This window comes from Coregonus lavaretus (assembly GCF_964263955.1).
Source record: "Coregonus lavaretus genome assembly, contig: HAP1_SCAFFOLD_321, whole genome shotgun sequence".
Taxonomy (NCBI): Eukaryota; Metazoa; Chordata; class Actinopteri; order Salmoniformes; family Salmonidae; genus Coregonus; species Coregonus lavaretus.
Window position 1 is genome coordinate 181,894 of NW_028164856.1, and position 24,976 is coordinate 206,869.

The 24,976-nt window shown below is 42.7% G+C and overlaps 1 protein-coding gene across 1 annotated transcript in view; it reads right to left on the reverse strand.

Annotated features, from left to right (window-relative positions):
• Window positions 1-24,976, reverse strand: part of LOC311115060 (activin receptor type-2B-like) — a 36,826-nt gene that overhangs the window by 4,186 nt on the left and 7,664 nt on the right. The window contains exons 3-10 of the mRNA XM_084190272.1: window positions 15,786-15,901; window positions 15,543-15,694; window positions 14,002-14,145; window positions 12,665-12,808; window positions 11,873-12,018; window positions 11,110-11,224; window positions 9,614-9,752; window positions 4,518-4,648 (exon numbers count right to left, since the gene is read on the reverse strand). Coding sequence (XP_084046398.1) covers window positions 4,518-4,648; window positions 9,614-9,752; window positions 11,110-11,224; window positions 11,873-12,018; window positions 12,665-12,808; window positions 14,002-14,145; window positions 15,543-15,694; window positions 15,786-15,901 — 1,087 coding nt within the window. The remainder of the gene's footprint in view (window positions 1-4,517; window positions 4,649-9,613; window positions 9,753-11,109; window positions 11,225-11,872; window positions 12,019-12,664; window positions 12,809-14,001; window positions 14,146-15,542; window positions 15,695-15,785; window positions 15,902-24,976) is intronic.

Sequence of the window (24,976 nt, forward strand, 5' to 3'; positions counted from 1 at the left end):
ACCACACGGGGGGACCTAGTGAATGACCTGCAGAGAGCTGGGACCAAAGTAACAAAGCCTACCATCAGTAACACACTACGCCGCCAGGGACTCAGATCCTGCAGTGCCCTGCTTAAGCCAGTACATGTCCAGGCCCGTCTGAAGTTTGCTAGAGTGCATTTGGATGATCCAGAAGAGGATTGGGAGAATGTCATATGGTCAGATGAAACCAAAATAGAACTTTTTGGTAAAAACTCAACTCGTCGTGTTTGGAGGACAAAGAATGCTGAGTTGCATCCAAAGAACACCATACCTACTGTGAAGCATGGGGGTGGAAACATCATGCTTTGGGGCTGTTTTTCTGCAAAGGGACCAGGACGACTGATCCGTGTAAAAGGAAAGAATGAATGGGGCCATGTATCGTGAGATTTTGAGTGAAAACCTCCTTCCATCAGCAAGGGCATTGAAGATGAAACGTGGCTGGGTCTTTCAGCATGACAATGATCCCAAACACACCGCCCGGGCAACGAAGGAGTGGCTTCGTAAGAAGCATTTCAAGGTCCTGGAGTGGCCTAGCCAGTCTCCAGATCTCAACCCCATAGAAAATCTTTGGAGGGAGTTGAAAGTCTGTGTTGCCCAGCGACAGCCCCAAAACATCACTGCTCTAGAGGAGATCTGCATGGAGGAATGGGCCAAAATACCAGCAACAGTGTGTGAAAACCTTGTTAAGACTTACAGAAAACGTTTGACCTGTGTCATTGCCAACAAAGGGTATATAACAAAGTATTGAGAAACTTTTGTTATTGACCAAATACTTATTTTCCACCATAATTTGTAAATAAATTCATAAAAATTCCTACAATGTGATTTTCTGGATTTTTCTCATTTTGTCTGTCATAGTTGACGTGTACCTATGATGAAAATTACAGGCCTCTCTCATCTTTTTAAGTGGGAGAACTTGCACAATTGGTGGCTGACTACATACTTTTTTCCCCCACTTTTTTTCCCCACATTCCTTATACATGTAATCATTAACTTCTTGTATAGTAAGTCTATTTCAAGCTAGAATCAAACACTGGTCAGATCAACTCTCAGCTCCTACAACACATCCTCCATCCTGGTCAGATCAACTCTTAGCTCTACAACACATCCTCCATCCTGGTCAGATCAACTCTTAGCTCTACAACACATCCTCCATCCTGGTCAGATCAACTCTCAGCTCCTACAACACATCCTCCATCCTGGTCAGATCAACTCTTAGCTCTACAACACATCCTCCATCCTGGTCAGATCAACTCTTAGCTCTACAACACATCCTCCATCCTGGTCAGATCAACTCTCAGCTCTACAACACATCCTCCATCCTGGTCAGATCAACTCTCAGCTCTCCACCACATAACCCTCTATCCTGGTCAGATCAACTCTCAGCTCTCCACCACATAACCCTCTATCCTGGTCAGATCAACTCTTAGCTCTACAACACATCCTCTATCCTGGTCAGATCAACTCTCAGCTCCCACAACACATCCTCCATCCTGGTCAGATCAACTCTTAGCTCTACAACACATCCTCCATCCTGGTCAGATCAACTCTTAGCTCTACAACACATCCTCCATCCTGGTCAGATCAACTCTTAGCTCTACAACACATCCTCCATCCTAGTCCAGATCAACTCTTAGCTCTACAACACATCCTCCATCCTGGTCAGATCAACTCTTAGCTCTACAACACATCCTCCATCCTGGTCAGATCAACTCTCAGCTCCTACAACACATCCTCCAACCTGGTCAGATCAACTCTCAGCTCTACAACACATCCTCCATCCTGGTCAGATCAACTCTCAGCTCTCCACCACATAACCCTCTATGCTGGTCAGATCAACTCTCAGCTCTCCACCACATAACCCTCTATCCTGGTCAGATCAACTCTTAGCTCTACAACACATCCTCTATCCTGGTCAGATCAACTCTCAGCTCCCACAACACATCCTCCATCCTGGTCAGATCAACTCTTAGCTCTACAACACATCCTCCATCCTGGTCAGATCAACTCTTAGCTCTACAACACATCCTCCATCCTGGTCAGATCAACTCTTAGCTCTACAACACATCCTCCATCCTAGTCCAGATCAACTCTTAGCTCTACAACACATCCTCCATCCTGGTCAGATCAACTCTTAGCTCTACAACACATCCTCCATCCTGGTCAGATCAACTCTCAGCTCCTACAACACATCCTCCAACCTGGTCAGATCAACTCTCAGCTCTACAACACATCCTCCATCCTGGTCAGATCAACTCTCAGCTCTCCACCACATAACCCTCTATCCTGGTCAGATCAACTCTCAGCTCTCCACCACATAACCCTCTATCCTGGTCAGATCAACTCTCAGCTCTCCACCACATAACCCTCCATCCTGGTCCAGATCAACTCTCAGCTCTCCACCACATAACCCTCTATCCTGGTCAGATCAACTCTCAGCTCTCCACCACATAACCCTCCATCCTGGTCAGATCAACTCTCAGCTCTCCACCACATAACCCTCTATCCTGGTCCAGATCAACTCTCAGCTCTCCACCACATAACCCTCTATCCTGGTCAGATCAACTCTCAGCTCTCCACCACATAACCCTCTATCCTGGTCAGATCAACTCTCAGCTCTCCACCACATAACCCTCTATCCTGGTCAGATCAACTCTTAGCTCTACAACACATCCTCCATCCTGGTCAGATCAACTCTCAGCTCTCCACCACATAACCCTCTATCCTGGTCAGATCAACTCTCAGCTCTCCACCACATAACCCTCTATCCTGGTCAGATCAACTCTCAGCTCTCCACCACATAACCCTCTATCCTGGTCAAATCAACTCTCAGCTCTCCACCACATAACCCTCTATCCTGGTCAGATCAACTCTCAGCTCTCCACCACATAACCCTCTATCCTGGTCAGATCAACTCTCAGCTCTCCACCACATAACCCTCCACCCTGGTCAGATCAACTCTCAGCTCTCCACCACATAACCCTCTATCCTGGTCAGATCAACTCTCAGCTCTCCACCACATAACCCTCTATCCTGGTCAGATCAACTCTCAGCTCTCCACCACATAACCCTCTATCCTGGTCAGATCAACTCTCAGCTCTCCACCACATAACCCTCCATCCTGGTCAGATCAACTCTCAGCTCTCCACCACATAACCCTCTATCCTGGTCAGATCAACTCTCAGCTCTCCACCACATAACCCTCTATCCTGGTCAGATCAACTCTCAGCTCTCCACCACATAACCCTCTATCCTGGTCAGATCAACTCTCAGCTCTCCACCACATAACCCTCCATCCTGGTCAGATCAACTCTCAGCTCTCCACCACATAACCCTCTATCCTGGTCAGATCAACTCTCAGCTCTCCACCACATAACCCTCTATCCTGGTCAGATCAACTCTCAGCTCTCCACCACATAACCCTCCATCCTGGTCAGATCAACTCTCAGCTCTCCACCACATAACCCTCTATCCTGGTCAGATCAACTCTCAGCTCTCCACCACATAACCCTCTATCCTGGTCAGATCAACTCTCAGCTCTCCACCACATAACCCTCTATCCTGGTCAGATCAACTCTCAGCTCTCCACCACATAACCCTCTATCCTGGTCAGATCAACTCTCAGCTCTCCACCACATAACCCTCTATCCTGGTCAGATCAACTCTCAGCTCTCCACCACATAACCCTCTATCCTGGTCAGATCAACTCTCAGCTCTCCACCACATAACCCTCTATCCTGGTCAGATCAACTCTCAGCTCTCCACCACATAACCCTCTATCCTGGTCAGATCAACTCTCAGCTCTCCACCACATAACCCTCCATCCTGGTCAGATCAACTCTCAGCTCTCCACCACATAACCCTCTATCCTGGTCAGATCAACTCTCAGCTCTCCACCACATAACCCTCTATCCTGTCCGTGCCCCTGTAAACTAGCTCCTGTCCACTCCCAGTATTGTATCCCAGTGTATTCAGTGGTGTTGTGCTATTTTTTTTGTTGTTGTGTCGGATCGCTATATATATATTTTTTAAATGACGTCATCATTTCTCAAAGTTTGTAAGGACAGATGTAGCCTACTGAATATCGATATATAGAATATGCATAAAATGCATCCTCCAATTGCAACGTCTGCCTAGGCCCACACATATTGTCTCAAGAAATGTTTCTATTTTTAATACCCTCAAATACCAAAGTAGGAAGATCCAATTCACAATAGAGTAGACAAACCAGGAACTGTTTTAGCCGCATGAGAACATTCAGGTCATCCTTCAAATGAGGTGGTGTTTTTGGTCAAACAGTAAAATGACATTACGCTATTATAATTGATTCTGTTATGTAGAATATTAATTCATCGTTTTGTGTTCTTGCGAGACATTAATTCTGGTTTGATCGAACTTTACTAAAACAGGCACCATTGTGAAAATGGCGGCTTGACGCTCTGGTGCACTATACCCCTGAGTGGATTCTCTTCCAGTGTAACTCCAGTGTAACTCACAGGGTGTTTGAGCCAGGTGTCCTTGAAGACCGGTCTCATCTTCTTGTGAACCACCACATCCTGAAGGTCCCCTAGAGACGTGTGCTGGCCAATCTCCTCCTCAAACGGTAGCATGTACTCCCCTACGGTACCTGAGACAACGACATAACATGTTATAAAGGGGTTGTAACGGTAGCATGTACAACGACATAACATGTTATAAAGGGGTTGTAACGGTAGCATGTACTCCCCTACGGTACCTGAGACAACAACATAACATGTTATAAAGGGGTTGTAACGGTAGCATGTACAACAACATAACATGTTATAAAGGGGTTATAACGGAAGCCTGAGACCACAACAACACAACACGTTTTACATGAAGGTACCCTTTGTTAAGGGGCTGTACTCCCCCCACTACCGGAGACAGAGGAACACTTTATATTAAGTCAGCTTTTACAAGGAGTTTACTAAGGGTTTACTAAGGGTTTATAAGGAGTTTACTACGGGTTTATAAGGAGTTTACTAAGGGTTTATAAGGAGTTTACTAAGGGTTTATAAGGAGTTTACTAAGGGTTTATAAAGGAGTTTACTAAGGGTTTACAAGGAGTTTACTAAGGGTTTATAAGGAGTTTACTAAGGGTTTATAAGGAGTTTACTAAGGGTTTATAAGGAGTTTACTAAGGGTTTATAAGGAGTTTACTAAGGGTTTATAAGGAGTTTACTAAGGGTTTATAAGGAGTTTACTAAGGGTTTATAAGGAGTTTACTAAGGGTTTACATGGAGTTTACTAAGGGTTTACAAGGAGTTTACTAAGGGTTTACAAGGAGTTTACTAAGGGTTTACAAGGAGTTTACTAAGGGTTTATAAGGAGTTTACTAAGGGTTTATAAGGAGTTTACTAAGGGTTTATAAGGAGTTTACTAAGGAGATTACTAAGGGTTTATAAGGAGTTTACTAAGGGGTTTACTAAGGAGCTTACTAAGGGTTTATAATGAGTTTACTAAGGGTTTATAATGAGTTTACTAAGGGTTTACAAGGAGTTTACTAAGGAGTTTACTAAGAGTTTATAAGGAGTTTACTAAGGGTTTATAATGAGCTTAATAAGGAGCTTACTAAGGGTTTATAAGGAGTTTACTAAGGGTTTATAATGAGTTTACTAAGGGTTTACAAGGAGTTTACTAAGGGTTTACAAGGAGTTTACTAAGGGTTTACAAGGAGTTTACTAAGGGTTTATAAGGAGTTTACTAAGGGTTTATAAGGAGTTTACTAAGGGTTTACTAAGGGTTTATAATGAGTTTACTAAGGGTTTACAAGGAGTTTACTAAGGGTATACAAGGAGTTTACTAAGGGTTTACAAGGAGTTTACTAAGGGTTTATAAGGAGTTTACTAAGGGTTTATAAGGAGTTTACTCAGGAGTTTACTAAGGGTTTACTAAGGGTTTACAATGAGTTTACTAAGGGTTTATAAGGAGTTTACTAAGGGTTTATAAGGAGTTTACTAAGGGTTTATATGGAGTTTACTAAGGGTTTATAAGGAGTTTACTAAGGGTTTATAAGGAGTTTACTAAGGAGATTACTAAGGGTTTATAAGGAGTTTACTAAGGGGTTTACTAAGGAGCTTACTAAGGGTTTATAAGGGTTTACAAAGGGTTTATAATGAGTTTACTAAGGGTTTACAAGGAGTTTACTAAGGGTTTATAAGGAGTTTACTAAGGGTTTACAAGGAGTTTACTAAGGGTTTATAAGGAGTTTACTAATGGTTTATAAGGAGTTTACTAAGGGTTTATATGGAGTTTACTAAGGGTTTATAAGGAGTTTACTGAGGGTTTATAAGGAGTTTACTAATGGTTTATAAGGAGTTTACTAAGGAGATTACTAAGGGTTTATAAGGAGTTTACTAAGGGGTTTACTAAGGGGCTTACTAAGGGTTTATAAGGGTTTACAAAGGGTTTATAATGAGTTTACTAAGGGTTTACAAGGAGTTTACTAAGGGTTTATAAGGAGTTTACTAAGGGTTTACTAAGAGTTTATAAGGAGTTTACTAAGGGTTTATAAGGAGTTTATTAAGGGTTTACTAAGGGTTTATAAGGAGTTTACTAAAGGTTTATAAGGAGTTTACAAAGGGTTTATAAGGAGTTTATTAAGGGTTTACTAAGGGTGTATAAGGAGTTTACTAAGGGTTTATAAGGAGTTTACTAAGGGTTTACAATGAGTTTACTAAGGGTTTACAAGTAGTTTACTAAGGGTTTACTAAGGGATTAAAATGAGTTTACTAAGGGTATACAAGGAGTTTACTAAGGGTTTACAAGGAGTTTACTAAGGGTTTATAAGGAGTTTACTAAGGTTTATAAGGAGTTTACTAAGGGTTTACTAAGGGTTTACAAGGAGTTTACTAAGGGTTTATAAGGAGTTTACTAAGGTTTATAAGGAGTTTACTAAGGGTTTACTAAGGGTTTATAAGGAGTTTACTAAGGGTTTACAATGAGTTTACTAAGGGTTTATAATGAGTTTACTAAGGGTTTACAAGGAGTTTACTGAGGGTTTATAAGGAGTTTACTAAGGGTTTATAAGGAGTTTACTCAGGAGTTTACTAAGGGTTTACTAAGGGTTTACAAGGAGTTTACTGAGGGTTTATAAGGAGTTTACTAAGGGTTTATAAGGAGTTTACTAATGGTTTATAAGGAGTTTACTAAGGGTTTATATGGAGTTTACTAAGGGTTTATAAGGAGTTTACTGAGGGTTTATAAGGAGTTTACTAATGGTTTATAAGGAGTTTACTAAGGAGATTACTAAGGGTTTATAAGGAGTTTACTAAGGGGTTTACTAAGGAGCTTACTAAGGGTTTATAAGGGTTTACAAAGGGTTTATAATGAGTTTACTAATGGTTTATAAGGAGTTTACTAAGGGTTTATATGGAGTTTACTAAGGGTTTATAAGGAGTTTACTACGGGTTTATAATGAGTTTACTAAGGGTTTACAAGGAGTTTACTAAGGGTTTATAAGGAGTTTACTAAGGGTTTACTAAGAGTTTATAAGGAGTTTACTAAGGGTTTATAAGGAGTTTATTAAGGGTTTACTAAGGGTTTATAAGGAGTTTATTAAGGGTTTACTAAGGGTGTATAAGGAGTTTACTAAGGATTTATAAGGAGTTTACTAAGGATTTATAAGGAGTTTACTAAGGGTTTACAAGGAGTTTACTACGGGTTTACTAAGGGTTTACAAAGGAGTTTACGAAGGGTTTATAAGGAGTTTACTAAGGGTTTACAAGGAGTTTACTACGGGTTTACAAGGAGTTTACTAAGGGTTTATAAGGAGTTTACTAAGGGTTTACAAGGAGTTTACTCAGGGTTTATAAGGAGTTTACTAAGGGTTCATAAGGAGTTTACTAAGGGTTTATAAGGAGTTTACTAAGGGTTTACTAAGGAGTTTACTAAGGGTTTATAAGGAGTTTACTAAGGGTTTACTAAGGGTTTACAAAGGAGTTTACGAAGGGTTTATAAGGAGTTTACTAAGGGTTTACAAGGAGTTTACTAAGAGTTTATAAGGAGTTTACTAAGGGTTTATAAGGAGTTTACAACGGGTTTATAAGGAGTTTACTAAGGGTTCATAAGGAGTTTACTAAGGGTTTACAAGGGTTTATAAGGAGTTTACTAAGTGTTTACTAAGGGTTTACAATGAGTTTACTAAGGGTTTACAAGGAGTTTACTAAGGGTTTACAAGGAGTTTACTAAGGGTTTATAAGGAGTTTACTAAGGGTTTACAAGGAGTTTACTCAGGGTTTATAAGGAGTTTACTAAGGGTTCATAAGGAGTTTACTAAGGGTTTATAAGGAGTTTACTAAGGGTTTACTAAGGAGTTTACTAAGGGTTTATAAGGAGTTTACTAAGGGTTTACTAAGGGTTTACAAAGGAGTTTACGAAGGGTTTATAAGGAGTTTACTAAGGGTTTACAAGGAGTTTACTAAGAGTTTATAAGGAGTTTACTAAGGGTTTATAAGGAGTTTACAACGGGTTTATAAGGAGTTTACTAAGGGTTCATAAGGAGTTTACTAAGGGTTTACAAGGGTTTATAAGGAGTTTACTAAGTGTTTACTAAGGGTTTACAATGAGTTTACTAAGGGTTTACAAGGAGTTTACTAAGGGTTTACAAGGAGTTTACTAAGGGTTTATAAGGAGTTTACTAAGGGTTTATAAGGAGTTTACTAAGGGTTTATAAGGAGTTTACTAAGGGTTTATAAGGTTTACAACGGGTTTATAAGGAGTTTACTAAGGGTTTATAAGGAGTTTACTAAGGGTTTACAAGGAGTTTACTAAGTGTTTACTAAGGGTTTACAAGGAGTTTACTAAGGTTTTACAATGAGTTTACTAAAGGTTTACAAGGAGTTTACTAAGGGTTTATAATGGTTTACTAAGGGTTTATAAGGAGTTTACTAAGGGTTTATAAGGAGTTTACTAAGGGTTTATAAGAAGTTTACTAAGGGTTTACAAGGAGTTTACTAAGGGTTTACAAGGAATTTACTAAGGGTTTATAAGGAGTTTACTAAGGGTTTATAAGGAGTTTACTAAGGGTTTACTAAGGGTTTATAAGGAGCTTACTAAGGAGTTTACTAAGGGTTTATAAGGAGTTTACTAAGGGTTTATAAGGAGTTTACTAAGGAGTTTATAAGGAGTTTACTAAGCATTTATAAGGAGTTTACTAAGGGTTTACAAGGAGTTTACTAAGGGTTTACAAGGAGTTTACTAAGGGTTTATAAGGAGTTTACTAAGGGTTTACTAAGGAGTTTACTAAAGGTTTACTAAGGGTTTACTAAGGAGTTTACTAAGGGTTGATAAGGAGTTTACTAAAGGTTTACTAAGGGTTTATAAGGCGTTTACTAAAGGTTTACTAAGGGTTTATAAGGAGTTTACCAAAGGTTTACTAAGGGTTTACTAAGGAGTTTACTAAGGGTTGATAAGGAGTTTACTAAAGGTTTACTAAGGGTTTATAAGGCGTTTACTAAAGGTTTACTAAGGGTTGATAAGGAGTTTACTAAAGGTTTACTAAGGGTTTATAAGGCGTTTACTAAAGGTTTACTAAGGGTTTACATGCACGCACACACACAGCAGTAATTGTCACCGTTTGTGGCAGTGCATCGTGACACCAGTTCCCACAGAACCAACCCCATGGCGTACATATCGATCCTCAGGAAGGAGTCTCTCTGGAAGGTTATAGCCCCCTCTAGAACCTCAGGGGCCATGTATCGCCACGTACCCACCTGGAGGAGGGAGAGAGAGAGGGAGAGGGGGGAGAGAAAGGGGGGAGAGAGAGAAAGGAGGAGAGAGAGAGAGGGGGGAGAGAGAGAGAGAAAGGGGGGAGAGAAAGGGGGAGAGAGAGAGAGATAGGGGGGAGAGTGAGAGAGAAAGGGGGGAGAGAGAGAGCGCGAGAGAGGGGGGAGAGATAGAGAAAGGGGGAGAGAGAGACAAAGGGGGGATAGAGAGAGAAAGGGGGAGAGCGGGGAGAGTGAGAGGGGGGAGAGAGAAAGGGGGAGAGAGAGAACGGGGGAGAGAGAGAGAGAGAGAAAGGGGGAGAGAGAGACAGAGGGGGGAGAGAGAGAAAGAGGGAGAGAGAGAAAGAGAGGGGGAGAGAGAAAGGGGGAGAGCGAGAGAAAGGGGGAGAGCGAGAGAGGGGGGAGAGAGAGAGAAAGACAGAGAAAGGGGGAGCGAGAGACAAGGGGGGAGAGAGAGAGAAAGGGGGAGAGCGGGGAGAGTGAGAGGGGGGAGAGAGAAAGGGGGAGAGAGAGAACGGGGGAGAGAGAGAGAGAGAGAAAGGGGGAGAGAGAGACAGGGGGGAGAGAGAGAAAGAGGGAGAGAGAGAAAGAGAGGGGGAGAGAGAAAGGGGGAGAGCGAGAGAAAGGGGGAGAGCGAGAGAGGGGGGAGAGAGAGAGAAAGACAGAGAAAGGGGGAGCGAGAGACAAGGGGGGAGAGAGAGAGAAAGGGGGAGAGCGAGAGAAAGGGGGAGAGCGAGAGAAAGGGGGAGAGCGAGAAAGACAGAGAAAGGGGGAGCGAAAGACAGAGGGGGAGAGAGAGAGAAAGGGGGAGAGAGAGAGGGGAGAGAGAGAAATGGGGAGAGCGAGAGGAGCGAGAGAGAAAGGGGGAGAGTGAGATAAATGGGGAGAGTGAGAGAGAGGGGGCAGAGCGAGAGAGAGGGGGGAGAGCGAGAGAGGGAGAGAGAGAGAGGGGGAGAGAGAGAGGGGGAGAAAGAGAGAGAGAGAGGGGGCAGAGCGAGAGAGGAAGACAGAGAAAGGGGGAGCGAGAGACAAGGGGGGAGAGAGAGAGAAAGGGGGAGAGCGAGAGAAAGGGGGAGAGCGAGAGAAAGGGGGAGAGCGAGAAAGACAGAGAAAGGGGGAGCGAAAGACAGAGGGGGAGAGAGAGAGAAAGGGGGAGAGAGAGAGGGGAGAGAGAGAAATGGGGAGAGCGAGAGGAGCGAGAGAGAAAGGGGGAGAGTGAGATAAATGGGGAGAGTGAGAGAGAGGGGGGAGAGCGAGAGACGGAGAGAGAAAGAAAAAAGTCAAGTAAGAGTTAAACCTGTGTGTGTGTGTGTGGGTGTGTGTGTGTGTGTGTGTGTGTGTCTACCTGTCCGTGGGTGTCTCCTGGAGGTTTCCCCGGTTCAAACCTGACCGCCAGACCAAAGTCGCCAATGATTGCTGTCAAATCATCCCTCAGCATCACATTCTTACTCTTAAAGTCCCTGGGAAATACAGTTCATAACAAAGTGAGTTGACTTTAACATATCTACCTTCATAACATGCTTATTAAATCTGGAAATGGCCTCATGGAGCCTATCAACCACTAATGAACAACAGTGGCTTATCCTCCATTAGATTCAGTTTTACCAATTGAAGAGATGAGCAAGACCACAAGAGGACAGAACCAATGTAGAGAGACACAGAGGTAGAGAGATGGATATTTCCCCTTTAGAATGGACTCTGCCATGGAGGCCTTACACCATTTTAAAGTAGTCCACTGGGTGTGGATTCCTATGGGTTGGGAGCGATCAGGCAATGATCAGAGAGCATTGTCTTCTTTTTCAAACTGGGTTGCCCATGGTATGTAAATGTGTTTAAGCTACATCACCGCCATCTAGTGGCCACAATAAATGAATGACACACAAGATTTGGTTTAGTCCTCCAGCACTTCAGGTGGCGGTAAATCACCAATATAAGCGTCACAATTTTTTCCAAACTCAAAAGAAGAAGAAAATGGACTACTTTAAAATGGAGATAGCCTCAATCCTCTATCTATCTCTATGAGAAACAACACAGACAACATTAACCTGTAGTCCTAACATGTTCTGATGTTTATCTAACCAGGTTAGTTACTGAACACCTGATGTTACCTGTGTGCGATGGTGGGTTTGGAACCTTCTGCCTTGATGGGTGTGTCTTCATGGAGGTAAGCCAGACCACGGGACATGGTCTCAGCAATATGACACATTTCAGACCAGGTCACTGTACTGCCCTTCAGGTGGTCAGTCAACGAACCCTGTAGACACACACACACAATCACACACACAGAAACACACGCACACACAGAATCACACACACAGAAACACGCGCACACACACACACACACACAGAATCACACACACAGAAACACGCGCACACACACACACACACACACACACACACACAATCACACGCACAGAAACACGCGCACACACACACACACACACACACACACACACACACACACACACACACACACACACACACACACACACACACACACACACACACAGAATCACACGCACAGAAACACGCGCACACACACACACAGAATCACACACACAGAAACACGCGCACACACACACACACACAGAAACACGCGCACACACACACACACACAGAAACACGCGCACACACACTCACACACAGAAACACACGCACAGAAACACACACACACACAGAATCACACGCACAAAAACACGCGCACACACACACACACACACGTACACACACACACAAATGGTTAAACTGAGCTTGGAAAAGGAGGTTTTCACTATGGCTTACATGACAAACTGGAATAGACCACAATATGAACACAACATGCCCTTCTATAATTTGACAGATTAATTGATTGAAAAATAGATTGATTATTGATCGATTGATTGATTGGCTGTATTTCTCACCCGTTCGTGGAACTCCATGATGAGCCAGAACTCAGTCTCGAGGTTGCTGCCATGTTTCTCTGCAGCGATGTAACGGAGCAGGTTCTCGTGTCTCATACCAGGAGTCAGGAAGATATCTTTCTCTTTCTGCCACGACTGCTTGTCCTGCACAAATATAACAGTTCAGATATATAGGTCGGGGTCATTTTTTACAATAATCTGAATTCACTGAACCAGAATGGATCATAAAAAGGTAATAGTGATTGGAAAACATTGATACAGTTACATATCGCAATATTATTTTGGCCAATAGTATAATATAATAGATACTTTGACTCCAAGTATCGATTTGTAAAAAAAATACAATTTTTTTTTTGCTAGGCAGTGTTAGCTAGCGCTAGTCAGCTGTGCCTGCGCCAGAATTCCATTATTTTTCTTCCTATAGCTTGTTTCTCTATCTTTTATTTCCATGACTGATCAAAACTCATGTTCCCACACTCTCTCTCGTCTCTGCAGCAGACATATTGTGAGCAATATGTCAGGAACATCAAATAACAATACAATCACAGTGTCGAATCGCAATACAGCACCTACAGTGAAGGGAAAAAAGTATTTGATCCCCTGCTGATTTTGTACGTTTGCCCACTGACAAAGACATGATCAGTCTATAATTTTAATGGTAGGTTTATTTGAACAGTGAGAGACAGAATAACAACAACAAAATCCAGAAAAACTAATGTCAAAAATGTTATAAATTGATTTGCATGAGGGAAATAAGTATTTGACCCCTCTGCAAAACATGACTTAGTACTTGGTGGCAAAACCCTTGTTGGCAATCACAGAGGTCAGACGTTTCTTGTAGTTGGCCACCAGGTTTGCACACATCTCAGGAGGGAAGGTACATCAGGTAGCCTAGCGGTTAAGAGCGTTAGGCCAGTAACGGAAAGGTTGCTGGTTCAAATCCCGACCCGGCAAGGTGGAAAAATCTGCCGTTCTGCCCTTGAGCAAGGCAGTTAACCCCGAACAACAACTGTTCCCTGGGCACCGATGATGTGGACGTCTGATTCAGAGGGGTTGGGTTAAATGTGGAAGACATATTTTGGTTGAATGCATTCAGTTGAAAAACTGACTAGGTATACCCCTTCCCTAATGATTCACATTGTTCATAGGAGTGATGGTACATCCTCAACTGTGCTTGAAACGTGGTCTGATTTTTATGTTTTGTAGGTCTACACAGAAAACAAGCAATAATATATACAAAATCTCTGTAACTAGCAACTGTACTTCTGCAGATGGAACATGGTTTCCTCCACAGCAATACAGTATCGTCAAATCTCATAAACCCCAGACTCTCTTACCTGAACAGGGAAGATCTTCACAGCCACATATTCACTCATCAGTTGGGCCTTCCACACACAGCCAAAGCGCCCCCTAGCCTTCACCTCCAGTAACTGCAGAGGCTTCAGCCCCACCATGGGAGAGGGAGGGGTTTGCCCGGGGTCCTGACACACAGACAGAGAGAGGGAGAAAGCTCTACAACCTGATGAACAATTCCATATCACATTCCATCAATTCCATATCACATTCCATCAATTCCATATCACATTCCATCAATTCCATATCACATTCCATCAATTCCATATCACATTCCATCAATTCCATATCACATTCCATCAATTCTCTGATACTTTCCTTGACCTTCTTTATGTGTAGGTGTTTGGCTGTGATCCTTTGCCAATAATTGTTCTTTTAACAAAATCAGATCTTTTGCCAATAATTATGCAAGACATCAGAATTGGGCTGCCTGTGTAAACACAACCTTTTTTAATGAAACTGTCTTGTTTGTGCTGATATAGGATCATAATGAATAAAGAATTCCCTTTCAGATGATATGGTCCCTGGGGGATGTGATCCTAGTGCAGATGATATGGTCACAGGGGGACCTGATCCAAGATCAGATTATCCAAAATCAGATGATATGGTCCCTGGGGGACGTGATCCTAAAGCAGATGATATGGTCCCTGGGGGACGTGATCCTAGAGCAGATGATATGGTCCCTGGGGGACGTGATCCTAAAGCAGATGATATGGTCCCTGGGGGACGTGATCCTAGAGCAGATGATATGGTCCCTGGGGGACGTGATCCTAAAGCAGATGATATGGTCCCTGGGGGACGTGATCCTAGTGCAGATGATATGGTCCCCGGGGGACGTGATCCTAGAGCAGATGATATGGTCCCTGGGGGACGTGATCCTAGAGCAGATGATATGGTCCCTGGGGGACGTGATCCTAAAGCAGATGATATGGTCCCTGGGGGACGTGATCCTAAAGCAGATGATATGGTCCCTGGGGGACGTGATCCTAGAGCAGATGATATGGTCCCTGGGGAACCTGATCCTAGAGCAGATGATATGGTCCCTGGGGGACGTGATCCTAGAGCAGATGATATGGTCACAGGGGAACCTGATCCTAGAGCAGATGATATGGTCCCTGGGGGACGTGATCCTAGAGCAGATGATATGGTCCCTGGGGGACGTGATCCTAAAGCAGATGATATGGTCCCCGGGGGACGTGATCCTAGAGCAGATGATATGGTCCCTGGGGGACGTGATCCTAGAGCAGATGATATGGTCCCTGGGGGACGTGATCCTAGAGCAGATGATATGGTCCCTGGGGGACGTGATCCTAGAGCAGATGATATGGTCCCTGGGGGACGTGATCCTAGAGCAGATGATATGGTCACAGGGGAACCTGATCCTAAAGCAGATGATATGGTCCCTGGGGGACGTGATCCTAGAGCAGATGATATGGTCCCTGGGGGACGTGATCCTAGAGCAGATGATATGGTCCCTGGGGGACGTGATCCTAGATCAGCACTAGTTGAAGTGGAGTGGTCTCACCTCACTGATGTCAACATGTCCGTAGGGTGATTTTCGGTTTCGGTACATCCACAGAGCCAGTAGCAGGGCCAGAGACAGAACACACAGAGCTAGCAGACTGTATACCAGGATATTCAACAGAGACGGCACTCTGGGAGGGGGACGGATTTTCACTTGGGAGGAGAAGAGATCACAGGTCAATCAACCAGTCAGTCAGTCAGTTTTTTTTTTAAAGAATGGGGTTCAAAGGTCATGTCCACTCACCCCTGTTGCCAGCGGCGATGAGGTCAGGAAGGTGTGTGAACCCCTCGTTGCAGTAGTTCCCCTCACAGCAGCAGAAGAACACCTGGGGATTCACTTCCCTGGACACACACTCCAGCCTGACGAGAGAGACACATTCTATTATTTCAAATGTTACTCTCATACGTCTGTAGTACTGCTAGACTGATTTGAGTAAGGCCATTGTAACATCATGGTGTTACATACAGTTTACATACACCTTAGCCAAATACATTTAAACTCAGTTTTTCACAATTCCTGACATTTAATCCTAGTAAGAATTCCCTGTCTTAGGTCAGTTAGGATCACCACTTTATTTTAAGAATGTGAAATGTCAGAATATTTTATTTCAGCTTTGATTTATTTCATCACATTCCCAGTGGGTCAGAAGTTGACATACACTCGATTAGTATTTGGTAGCATTGCCTTTTAATTGTTTAACTTGTGTCAAACGTTTCGGGTAGCTTTCCACAAGCTTCCCACAATAAATTGGGTGAATTTTGGCCCATTCCTCCTGACAGAGCTGGTGTAACTGAGTCAGGTTTGTAGGCCTCCTTGCTCGCACACACTTTTTCAGTTCTGCCCACAAATTGTCTATAGGATTGAGGTCAGGGCTTTGTGATGGCCACTCCAATACCTTGACTTTGTTGTCCTTAAGCCATTTTGCCACAACTTTGGAAGTATGCTTGGGGTCATTGTCCATTTGGAAGACCCATTTGCGACCAAGCTTTAACTTCCTGACTGATGTCTTGAGATGTTGCTTCAATATATCCACAAAAGTATGATCTATGTCCCATGTGTAGTTGCAAACCGTAGTCTGGCTTTTTAATGGCGGTTTTGGAGCAGTAGCTTCTTCCTTGCTGAGCGGCCTTTCAGGTTATGTTTGTACCTGTTTCCTCCAGCATCTTCACAAGGTCCTTTGCTGTTGTTCTGGGATTGATTTCCACTTTTCGCACCAAAGTATATTCATCTCTAGGAGACAGAACGCGTCTCCTTCCTGAGCGGTATGACGGATGCGTTGTCCCATGGTGTTTATACTTGCGTACAATTGTTTGTACAGATGAACGTGGTACCTTCAGGCGTTTGGAAATTGCTCCCAATGATGAACCAGACTTGTGGAGGTCTACCATTTTTTTTCTGAGGTCTTGGCTGATTTCTTTTGATTTTCCTATGATGTCAAGCAAAGAGGCACTGAGTTTGAAGGTAGGCCTTGAAATACATCCACAGGTACACCTCCAATTGACTCAAATTATGTCAATCAGCCTATCAAAAGCTTCTAAAGCCATGACATAATTTTCTGGAATTTTCCAAGCTGTTGAAAGGCACTGTCAACTTAGTGTATGTAAAGTTCTGACCCACTGGATTTGTGATACAGTGAATTATAAGTGAAATAATCTGTCTGTAAACAATTGTTGGAAAAATTACTTATGTCATGCACAAAGTAGATGTCCTAACCGACTTGCCAAAACTATAGTTTGTTAACAAGAAATGTGTGGAGTGGTTGAAAAACAAGTTTTAATGACTCCAACCTAAGTGTATGTAAACTTCCGACTTCACCAGCTCTGTCAGGAGGAATGGGCCAAAATTCACCCAATTTATTGTGGGAAGCTTGTGGAAGGCTACCCGAAATGTTTGACCCAAGTTAAACAATTTAAAAGGCAATGCTACCAAATACTAATTGAGTGTATGTAAACTTCCGACTTCAACTGTAGTTGATCTGTGATTGATTTGTATTTCCAATGCGCATAGCATTTTTTGTTATTACACAAGTGGAATAAGGACCAGTGCCGCCTATCCCCGTGAGTAGGGCTGTCACAATTACCATATAACCGTGTAACTGACGGCTTTAGATGAAGACCGGCATGAAAATAAAATAACCGTCATAACCGTATAATTTTGTATAATATTTTAAAGACGGGGGACGACCAGGCATTCGTGCAGTTGAGTCACATAGAAATAGAATGAATGAATAGAACGGGCTTGGAACCTCTAACCATGGCAATTTGAGTGGTAAACTCAGGGGTACACTCGCAATGGCTTCCTGGTATTATGATGCAATAATTTCCATGGTAATGTAGAATGTTCATTCAAATGGGATGTCAACTTCTGTGGCTCATGCAATGGAACGTATTGTTTGTGACGTCAGTTGAGTTGAAATCAACAAATCACAGCACATATTGATGGGTTCACTTCCTGCTTTGCTCCTACAGTGGGGGAAAAAAGTATTTAGTCAGCCACCAATTGTGCAAGTTCTCCCACTTAAAAAGATGAGAGAGGCCTGTAATTTTCATCATAGGTACACGTCAACTATGTCAGACAAATTGAGATTTTTTTCTCTCCAGAAAATCACATTGTAGGATTTTTAATGAATTTATTTGCAAATTATGGTGGAAAATAAGTATTTGGTCACCTACAAACAAGCAAGATTTCTGGCTCTCACAGACCTGTAACTTCTTCTTTAAGAGGCTCCTCTGTCCTCCACTCGTTACCTGTATTAATGGCCCCTGTTTGAACTTGTTATCAGTATAAAATACACCTGTCCACAACCTCAAACAGTCACACTCCAAACTGCACTATGGCCAAGACCAAAGAGCTGTCAAAGGACACCAGAAACAAAATTGTAGACCTGCACCAGGCTGGGAAGACAGAATCTGCAATAGGTAAGCAGCTTGGTTTGAAGAAATCAATTGTGGGAGCAATTATTAGGAAATGGAAGACATACAAGACCATTGATAATCTCCCTCGATCTGGGACTCCACGCAAGATCTCACCCCGTGGGGTCAAAATGATCACAAGAACTGTGAGCAAAAATCCCAGAACCACACGGGGGGACCTAGTGAATGACCTGCAGAGAGCTGGGACCAAAGTAACAAAGCCTACCATCAGTAACACACTACGCCGCCAGGGACTCAAATCCTGCTGTGTCCCCCTGCTTAAGCCAGTACATGTCCAGACCCGTCTGAAGTTTGCTAGAGTGCATTTGGATGATCCAGAAGAGGATTGGGAGAATGTCATATGGTCAGATGAAACCAAAATAGAACTTTTTGGTAAAAACTCAACTCGTCGTGTTTGGAGGACAAAGAATGCTGAGTTGCATCCAAAGAACACCATACCTACTGTGAAGCATGGGGGTGGAAACATCATGCTTTGGGGCTGTTTTTCTGCAAAGGGACCAGGACGACTGATCTGTGTAAAGGAAAGAATGAATGGGGCCATGTATTGTGAGATTTTGAGTGAAAACCTCCTTCCATCAGCAAGGGCATTGAAGATGAAACGTGGCTGGGTCTTTCAGCATGACAATTATCCCAATCACACCGCCCGGGCAACGAAGGAGTGGCTTCGTAAGAAGCATTTCAAGGTCCTGGAGTGGCCTAGCCAGTCTCCAGATCTCAACCCCATAGAAAATCTTTGGAGGGAGTTGAAAATCCGTGTTGCCCAGCGACAGCCCCAAAACATCACTGCTCTAGAGGAGATCTGCATGGAGGAATGGGCCAAAATACCAGCAACAGTGTGTGAAAACCTTGTGAAGACTTACAGAAAACGTTTGACCTGTGTCATTGCCAACAAAGGGTAGATAACAAAGTATTGAGAAACTTTTGTTATTGACCAAATACTTATTTTCCACCATAATTTGCAAATAAATTCATAAAAAATCCTACAATGTGATTTTCTGGAATTTCTTTTCTCATTTTGTCTGTCATAGTTGACGTGTACCTATGATGAAAATTACAGGCCTCTCTCATCTTTTTAAGTGGGAGAACTTGCACAATTGGTGGCTGACTAAATACTTTTTTCCCCCACTGTATATATATACAGTACCAGTCAATAGTTTGGACAGACCTACTCATTCAAGGGTTTTTCTTTATTTTTACTATTTTCTACATTGTAGAATAATAGTGAAGACATCAAAACTATGAAATAACACATATGGAATCATGTAGTAAACAAAAAAAGTGTTAAACAAATCAAAATATTATTTTATATTTGAGATTCTTCAAATAGCCACCCTTTGCATTGATGACAGCTTTGCACACTCTTGGCATTCTCTCAACCAGCTTCACCTGGAATGCTTTTCCAACAGTCTTGAAGGAGTTCCCACATATGCTGAGCACCTTGTTGGCTGCTTTTCCTTCACTCTGCGTTCCGACTCATCCCAAAGCATCTCAATTGGGTTGAGGTCAGGGGATTGTGGAGGCCAGGTCATCTGATGCAGCACTCCATCACTCTCCTTCTTGGTAAAATAGCCCTTACACAGCCTGGAGGTGTGTTGGGTCATTGTCCTGTTGAAAAACAAATGATAGTCCCACTAAGCCCAAACCAGATGGGATGGCGTATCGCTGTAGAATGCTGTGGTAGCCATGCTGGTTAAGTGTGCCTTGAATTCTCAATAAATCACAGACAGTGAAACCAGCAAAGCACCCCTGCATCATAACACCTCCTCCTCCATGCTTTACGGTGGGAAATACACATGCGGAGATCATCCGTTCACCCACACCGCGTCTCAAAAACACACGGCGGTTGGAACCAAAAATATCCAATTTGGACTCTCTTCTTCTTATTGATGTCCTTTAGTAGTGGTTGCTTTGCAGCAATTTGACCATGAAGGCCTGATTCACACAGTCCCCTCTGAATAGTTGATGTTGAGATGTGTCTGTTACTTGAACCCTGTGAATAATTTATTTGGGCTGCAATTTCTGAGGCTGTTAACTCTAATGGACGTATCCTCTGCAGCAGAGGTAACTCTGGGTCTTCCATTCCTGTGGTGGACCTCATGAGAGACAGTTTCATCAAAGCGCTTGATTGTTTTTGCGACTGCACTTGAATAAACTTTCAAAGTTCTTGAAATGTTCAGCATCGACTGACCTTCATGTCTTAAAGTAATGATGGACTGTCGTTTCTCTTTGCTTATTTGAGCTGTTCTTGCCATATTATGGACTTGGTCTTTTACCAAATAGGGCTATCTTCTGTACACCCCCCCTACATTGTCACAACACAACTGATTGGCTCAAACGCATTAAGAAGGAAAGAAATTCCACAAATTAACTTTTAAGAAGGCACACCTGTTAATTGAAATGCATTCCAGGTGACTACCTCATGAAGCTGGTTGAGAGAATGCCAAGAGTGTGCAAAGCTGTCATTAAGGCAAAGTGTGGCTATTTGAAGAATCTCAAATATAACATATATTTTGATTTGTTTAACACTTTTTTGGTTACTACATGATTCCATATTACAGTGACCACGGTCATTTGTCTGGCCAATAAACGTCACAGCCCTACCCATGAGTCCTCTCACAACACCCAGTAAAAGGTTCTACGTGTCTAGTACCTGTCATAACAGTTGGTAAGTAGTATACTAGATCCCTGACCTAAATTCCATGCTACCGCTACTTATTAGCAAGCACTCCGCTGCTTCAACTGTCATTGTCCATGTTGGGTCAAATTACATTAAACTCCAGCAGTCAGAGAAATTGAGAGACGATTTTAAAACATTGATAAATACGCTGCTGGAATCTGGGAAGCAGTGCGTTGTTTCCGGACCTTTTCCATCCCCACGGATATGGTTTTTAGTCGTATCCGCCAATTACACACCTGGCTTAAGGGATACTGCTGCACCATGGGAATTCCTTTTGTGGATAACTTTGCAGCTTTTACAGACCGACCAGGTCTATTTCTTCGGGACAATTTACATCTTAACATGCATGGCTCCAGCATCCTCTCCACCAACATGTCTCTTACTCTTGCCTCATGTAGAGCCTTTGATACCTGACGTTGTGTCTTTTGCGGGGGTTGACTTTTGGGATTGTACGCTCCCCTATCAGACTATGTTCAATGCTCCTCTCCCAGTTTCATTAAATTAGTCCCTCAATTGCAAATATGGAACAAACTTCAGCTAACAACCTTTCTGCAATTCCTAGATTATTGTCCAATCACCGTGTTGCGAATACTACTTACATGCAGAGAGGTATTGTTAGTAGTAATCTTGTCCCCATAAAATTGAGCTCTGTCAATAGCCCGAAAATGGTTTATTGCTCATTCAGTGCAGCTTTAGGTGCTACCTTGGATGCTCCATCTGATATGAATTCCCATAGCAATGGCATTGGAATAATTAGTTTGAATGCTAGAAGCCTGATCCAAAAGTTGGACTTTATTGAAATGTTGGTCTCGCAATCAAATGTTGACGTACTGATTGTATCTGAATCGTGGCTGTGTGATTCTGTGCCCGATTCAGATGTTCAGTTGATTGGGTACAATATTTATAGAGCTGATAGAGTTGGTAGAGGTGGTGGTATCGCGATTTATGTAAAATGCTGCTTAAATGTTTCTGTGTCCATATCAACCTCTGTCCCAAAGCAATATGAATGTCTAGTTTTAAATGTGGTACTTGGTAATAATGCTTATTTAACTCTATCAGGGGTATATCGCCCCCCCCCTCAGCTCCTCCTTGTACTCTATGCAAATTATCTGATATACTGTCTAACTATGCAAACTCTGAATTACTGATTTGGGGAGATTTTAACCTGGATTGGCTTTCACCAGTATCCGATAAATTAAAAGATATTTGTACTGAGCTAAATCTAACTCAGCTGATAACTAAACCAACCCGTCCCAACTTTAAGAATCCAGTCAAATCTACTCTAAAACATACCCGCTTAAGAAGCACAGAGTAAGAAACCGAACCAGTTCTTGGTTCTCTCCTGAATTGTCAGGTCTTTTTCTGCAAAAGAATCGGGCCTGGGCCTTGGCGAGGAAAACAGGTACTCCAGCTGATTGGCTGTTTTTTTAGGCAATTGAGAAATAAATGTACTGCAGCTGTCAAAAAGGCAAAATCAAATTACTTCCTTAATGCTATGACAGATTCCGCAGGAGATCCTGGAAAAATTCTGGAAAACCGTTAATTCACTGAAACGGGGGAATTCTGCTGTTTCTCTTCCTAACCACTGCGCCTACTCCTGAGTGGCGCAGTGGTCTAAGGCACTGCATCGCAGTGCTAACTGTGCCACTAGAGATCCTGGTTCGAATCCAGGCTCTGTCGCAGCCGGCCGTGACCGGGAGACTCATGGGCGGCGCACAATTGGCCCAGCGTCGTCCAGGGTAGGGGAGGGAATGGCCGGCAGGGATGTAGCTCAGTTGATAGAGCATGGCGTTTGCAACGCCAGGGTTGTGGGTTCGATTCCCACGGGGGGCCAGTGTAAATAAAAATGTATTCACTAACTGTAAGTCACTCTGGATAAGAGCGTCTGCTAAATGACTAAAATGTAAAATGTAAATGTAAGCAAATTATCTCAGACTCCTGTATTCTAAGGGGAAAAAATTATATTTGTGATGCTTTTAATAAGCTTTTCATCTCTGCTGGTTTTTTATTTGAAAAGAAAAGTGGCCATTGTGGTACTGGCCAGTTAGTTTATTTTTCGTCTTGCTTTTCAACTGTTACTCTGAAAAATGGTAACCCTGGTTTTAGTTTCCAGATAATAACTGAAGCAGAGGTTGTAGCTGCCCTGTGTGCCATTGATACTAAGAAATCCTTAGGCGCTGACAACTTAGACCCGTACTTACTTAAGTGTGCTGCACCTTTCGTTGCTGGTTCAGTGACACACATTTTTAATCTAACATTAAGCACAGGAAATATCCCTAAGTTGTGGAAAGCAGCTTTTGTTCTGCCGTTACATAAGGGAGGTGACGGTAGTGATTTGGATAACTATCGACCCATCTCTAGGCTCCCTTGTCTGGCAAAGATCCTAGAATCTATAGTCAACAAACAGTTACAATCTTTTCTTTCTGTTAACAGTATTTTTAGCCCCAATCAATCTGGTTTTAGATCTAAACACAGTACCACATCGGCCACTATGCTTGTTGTAAATGATATTGCAAATGCCTTAGATGATAGAAAGCACTGTGCTGCGTTGTTTGTAGATTTGTCAAAAGCTTTTGCCACTGTAGACCATGCTATCCTTTTGAGTAAGCTGTCATCTATAGGACTGGGCACTGATGCCTGTCGATGGTTTTATGACTATTTTAAAGATAGAACTCAGGCCGTCATGGTCGACGGGGTCAAGTCTGACCCCTTACAGTTACTTAAAGGAGTCCCTCAGGGTTCAATAATTGGCCCACTATTGTTCTCACTTTATATAAACAACATTGGTGATGATGTCAGATATTGTAAATTCCATTGATATGCAGATGACCCAGTGATGTACTCTATTGCTCCAACAGCGGACCAAGCTTTAATGCAGTTGGAGTCTGATTTTAGGATACTACAGGGGTCTCTTTTACAGCTTAAACTTGTTTTAAACGCTAAGAAAACAAATGTCATGTTTTTTTTCTAGGTCTAAACTCTCAATTAGAAACACTTTTGTAATCACTAGCTTGGATGGTACTCAAATCAAACAGGTCTCTGCATATAAATACTTAGGGGTATGGTTAGATGATAGGCTTTCTTAAAAAAAAAACATGTTACTGAATTGGGAAAAAAGCTCAAATTCAAGATAGGGTTCCTTTACAGAAACAGGACTTGTCTGTCCTCCGTAAATAGAAAACAAATTGTGCAGGTTACGTTTATGTCCGTTTTAGCAGACGCTCTTATCCAGAGCGACTTACAGTTAGTGAATACATATTTTTTTTTATACTGGCCCCCCCGTGGGAATCGAACCCACAACCCTGGCGTTACAAACGCCATGCTCTATCAACTGAGCTACATCCCTGCCGGCCATTCCCTCCCCTACCCTGGACGACGCTGGGCCAATTGTGCGCCGCCCATGAGTCTCCCGATCGCGGCCGGCTGCGACAGAGCCTGGAGCCAGAGCGACTATATGCATGCATCGGCAAACACATTAAAACCACTGGATGCTATTTACCATTGTGCACTCAGGTTTATCACGGGTGATAGATACAAAACTCATCACTGTATCCTATATCAACATGTGGGTTGGGCCTCTCCATCTGTGAGGCGAGAGCAACATGCTCTCTTGTTTATTTATAAAGCACTATAGACACTCTGGTGTCCCTTGCCCATTTAAAAAATGTTATGGAGGATCAATATGATGTCTGTGATTGTTTCTGTTGAATTGTGTTTTTGTTTTGTATGTTTGAAATGTTCTTGTCTGTATGTCTAAAACTGTACATGTCAACATGTTTACACAGGGCACAGCCGTAAAAGAGATCCAGGTCTCAGTCTGTTTT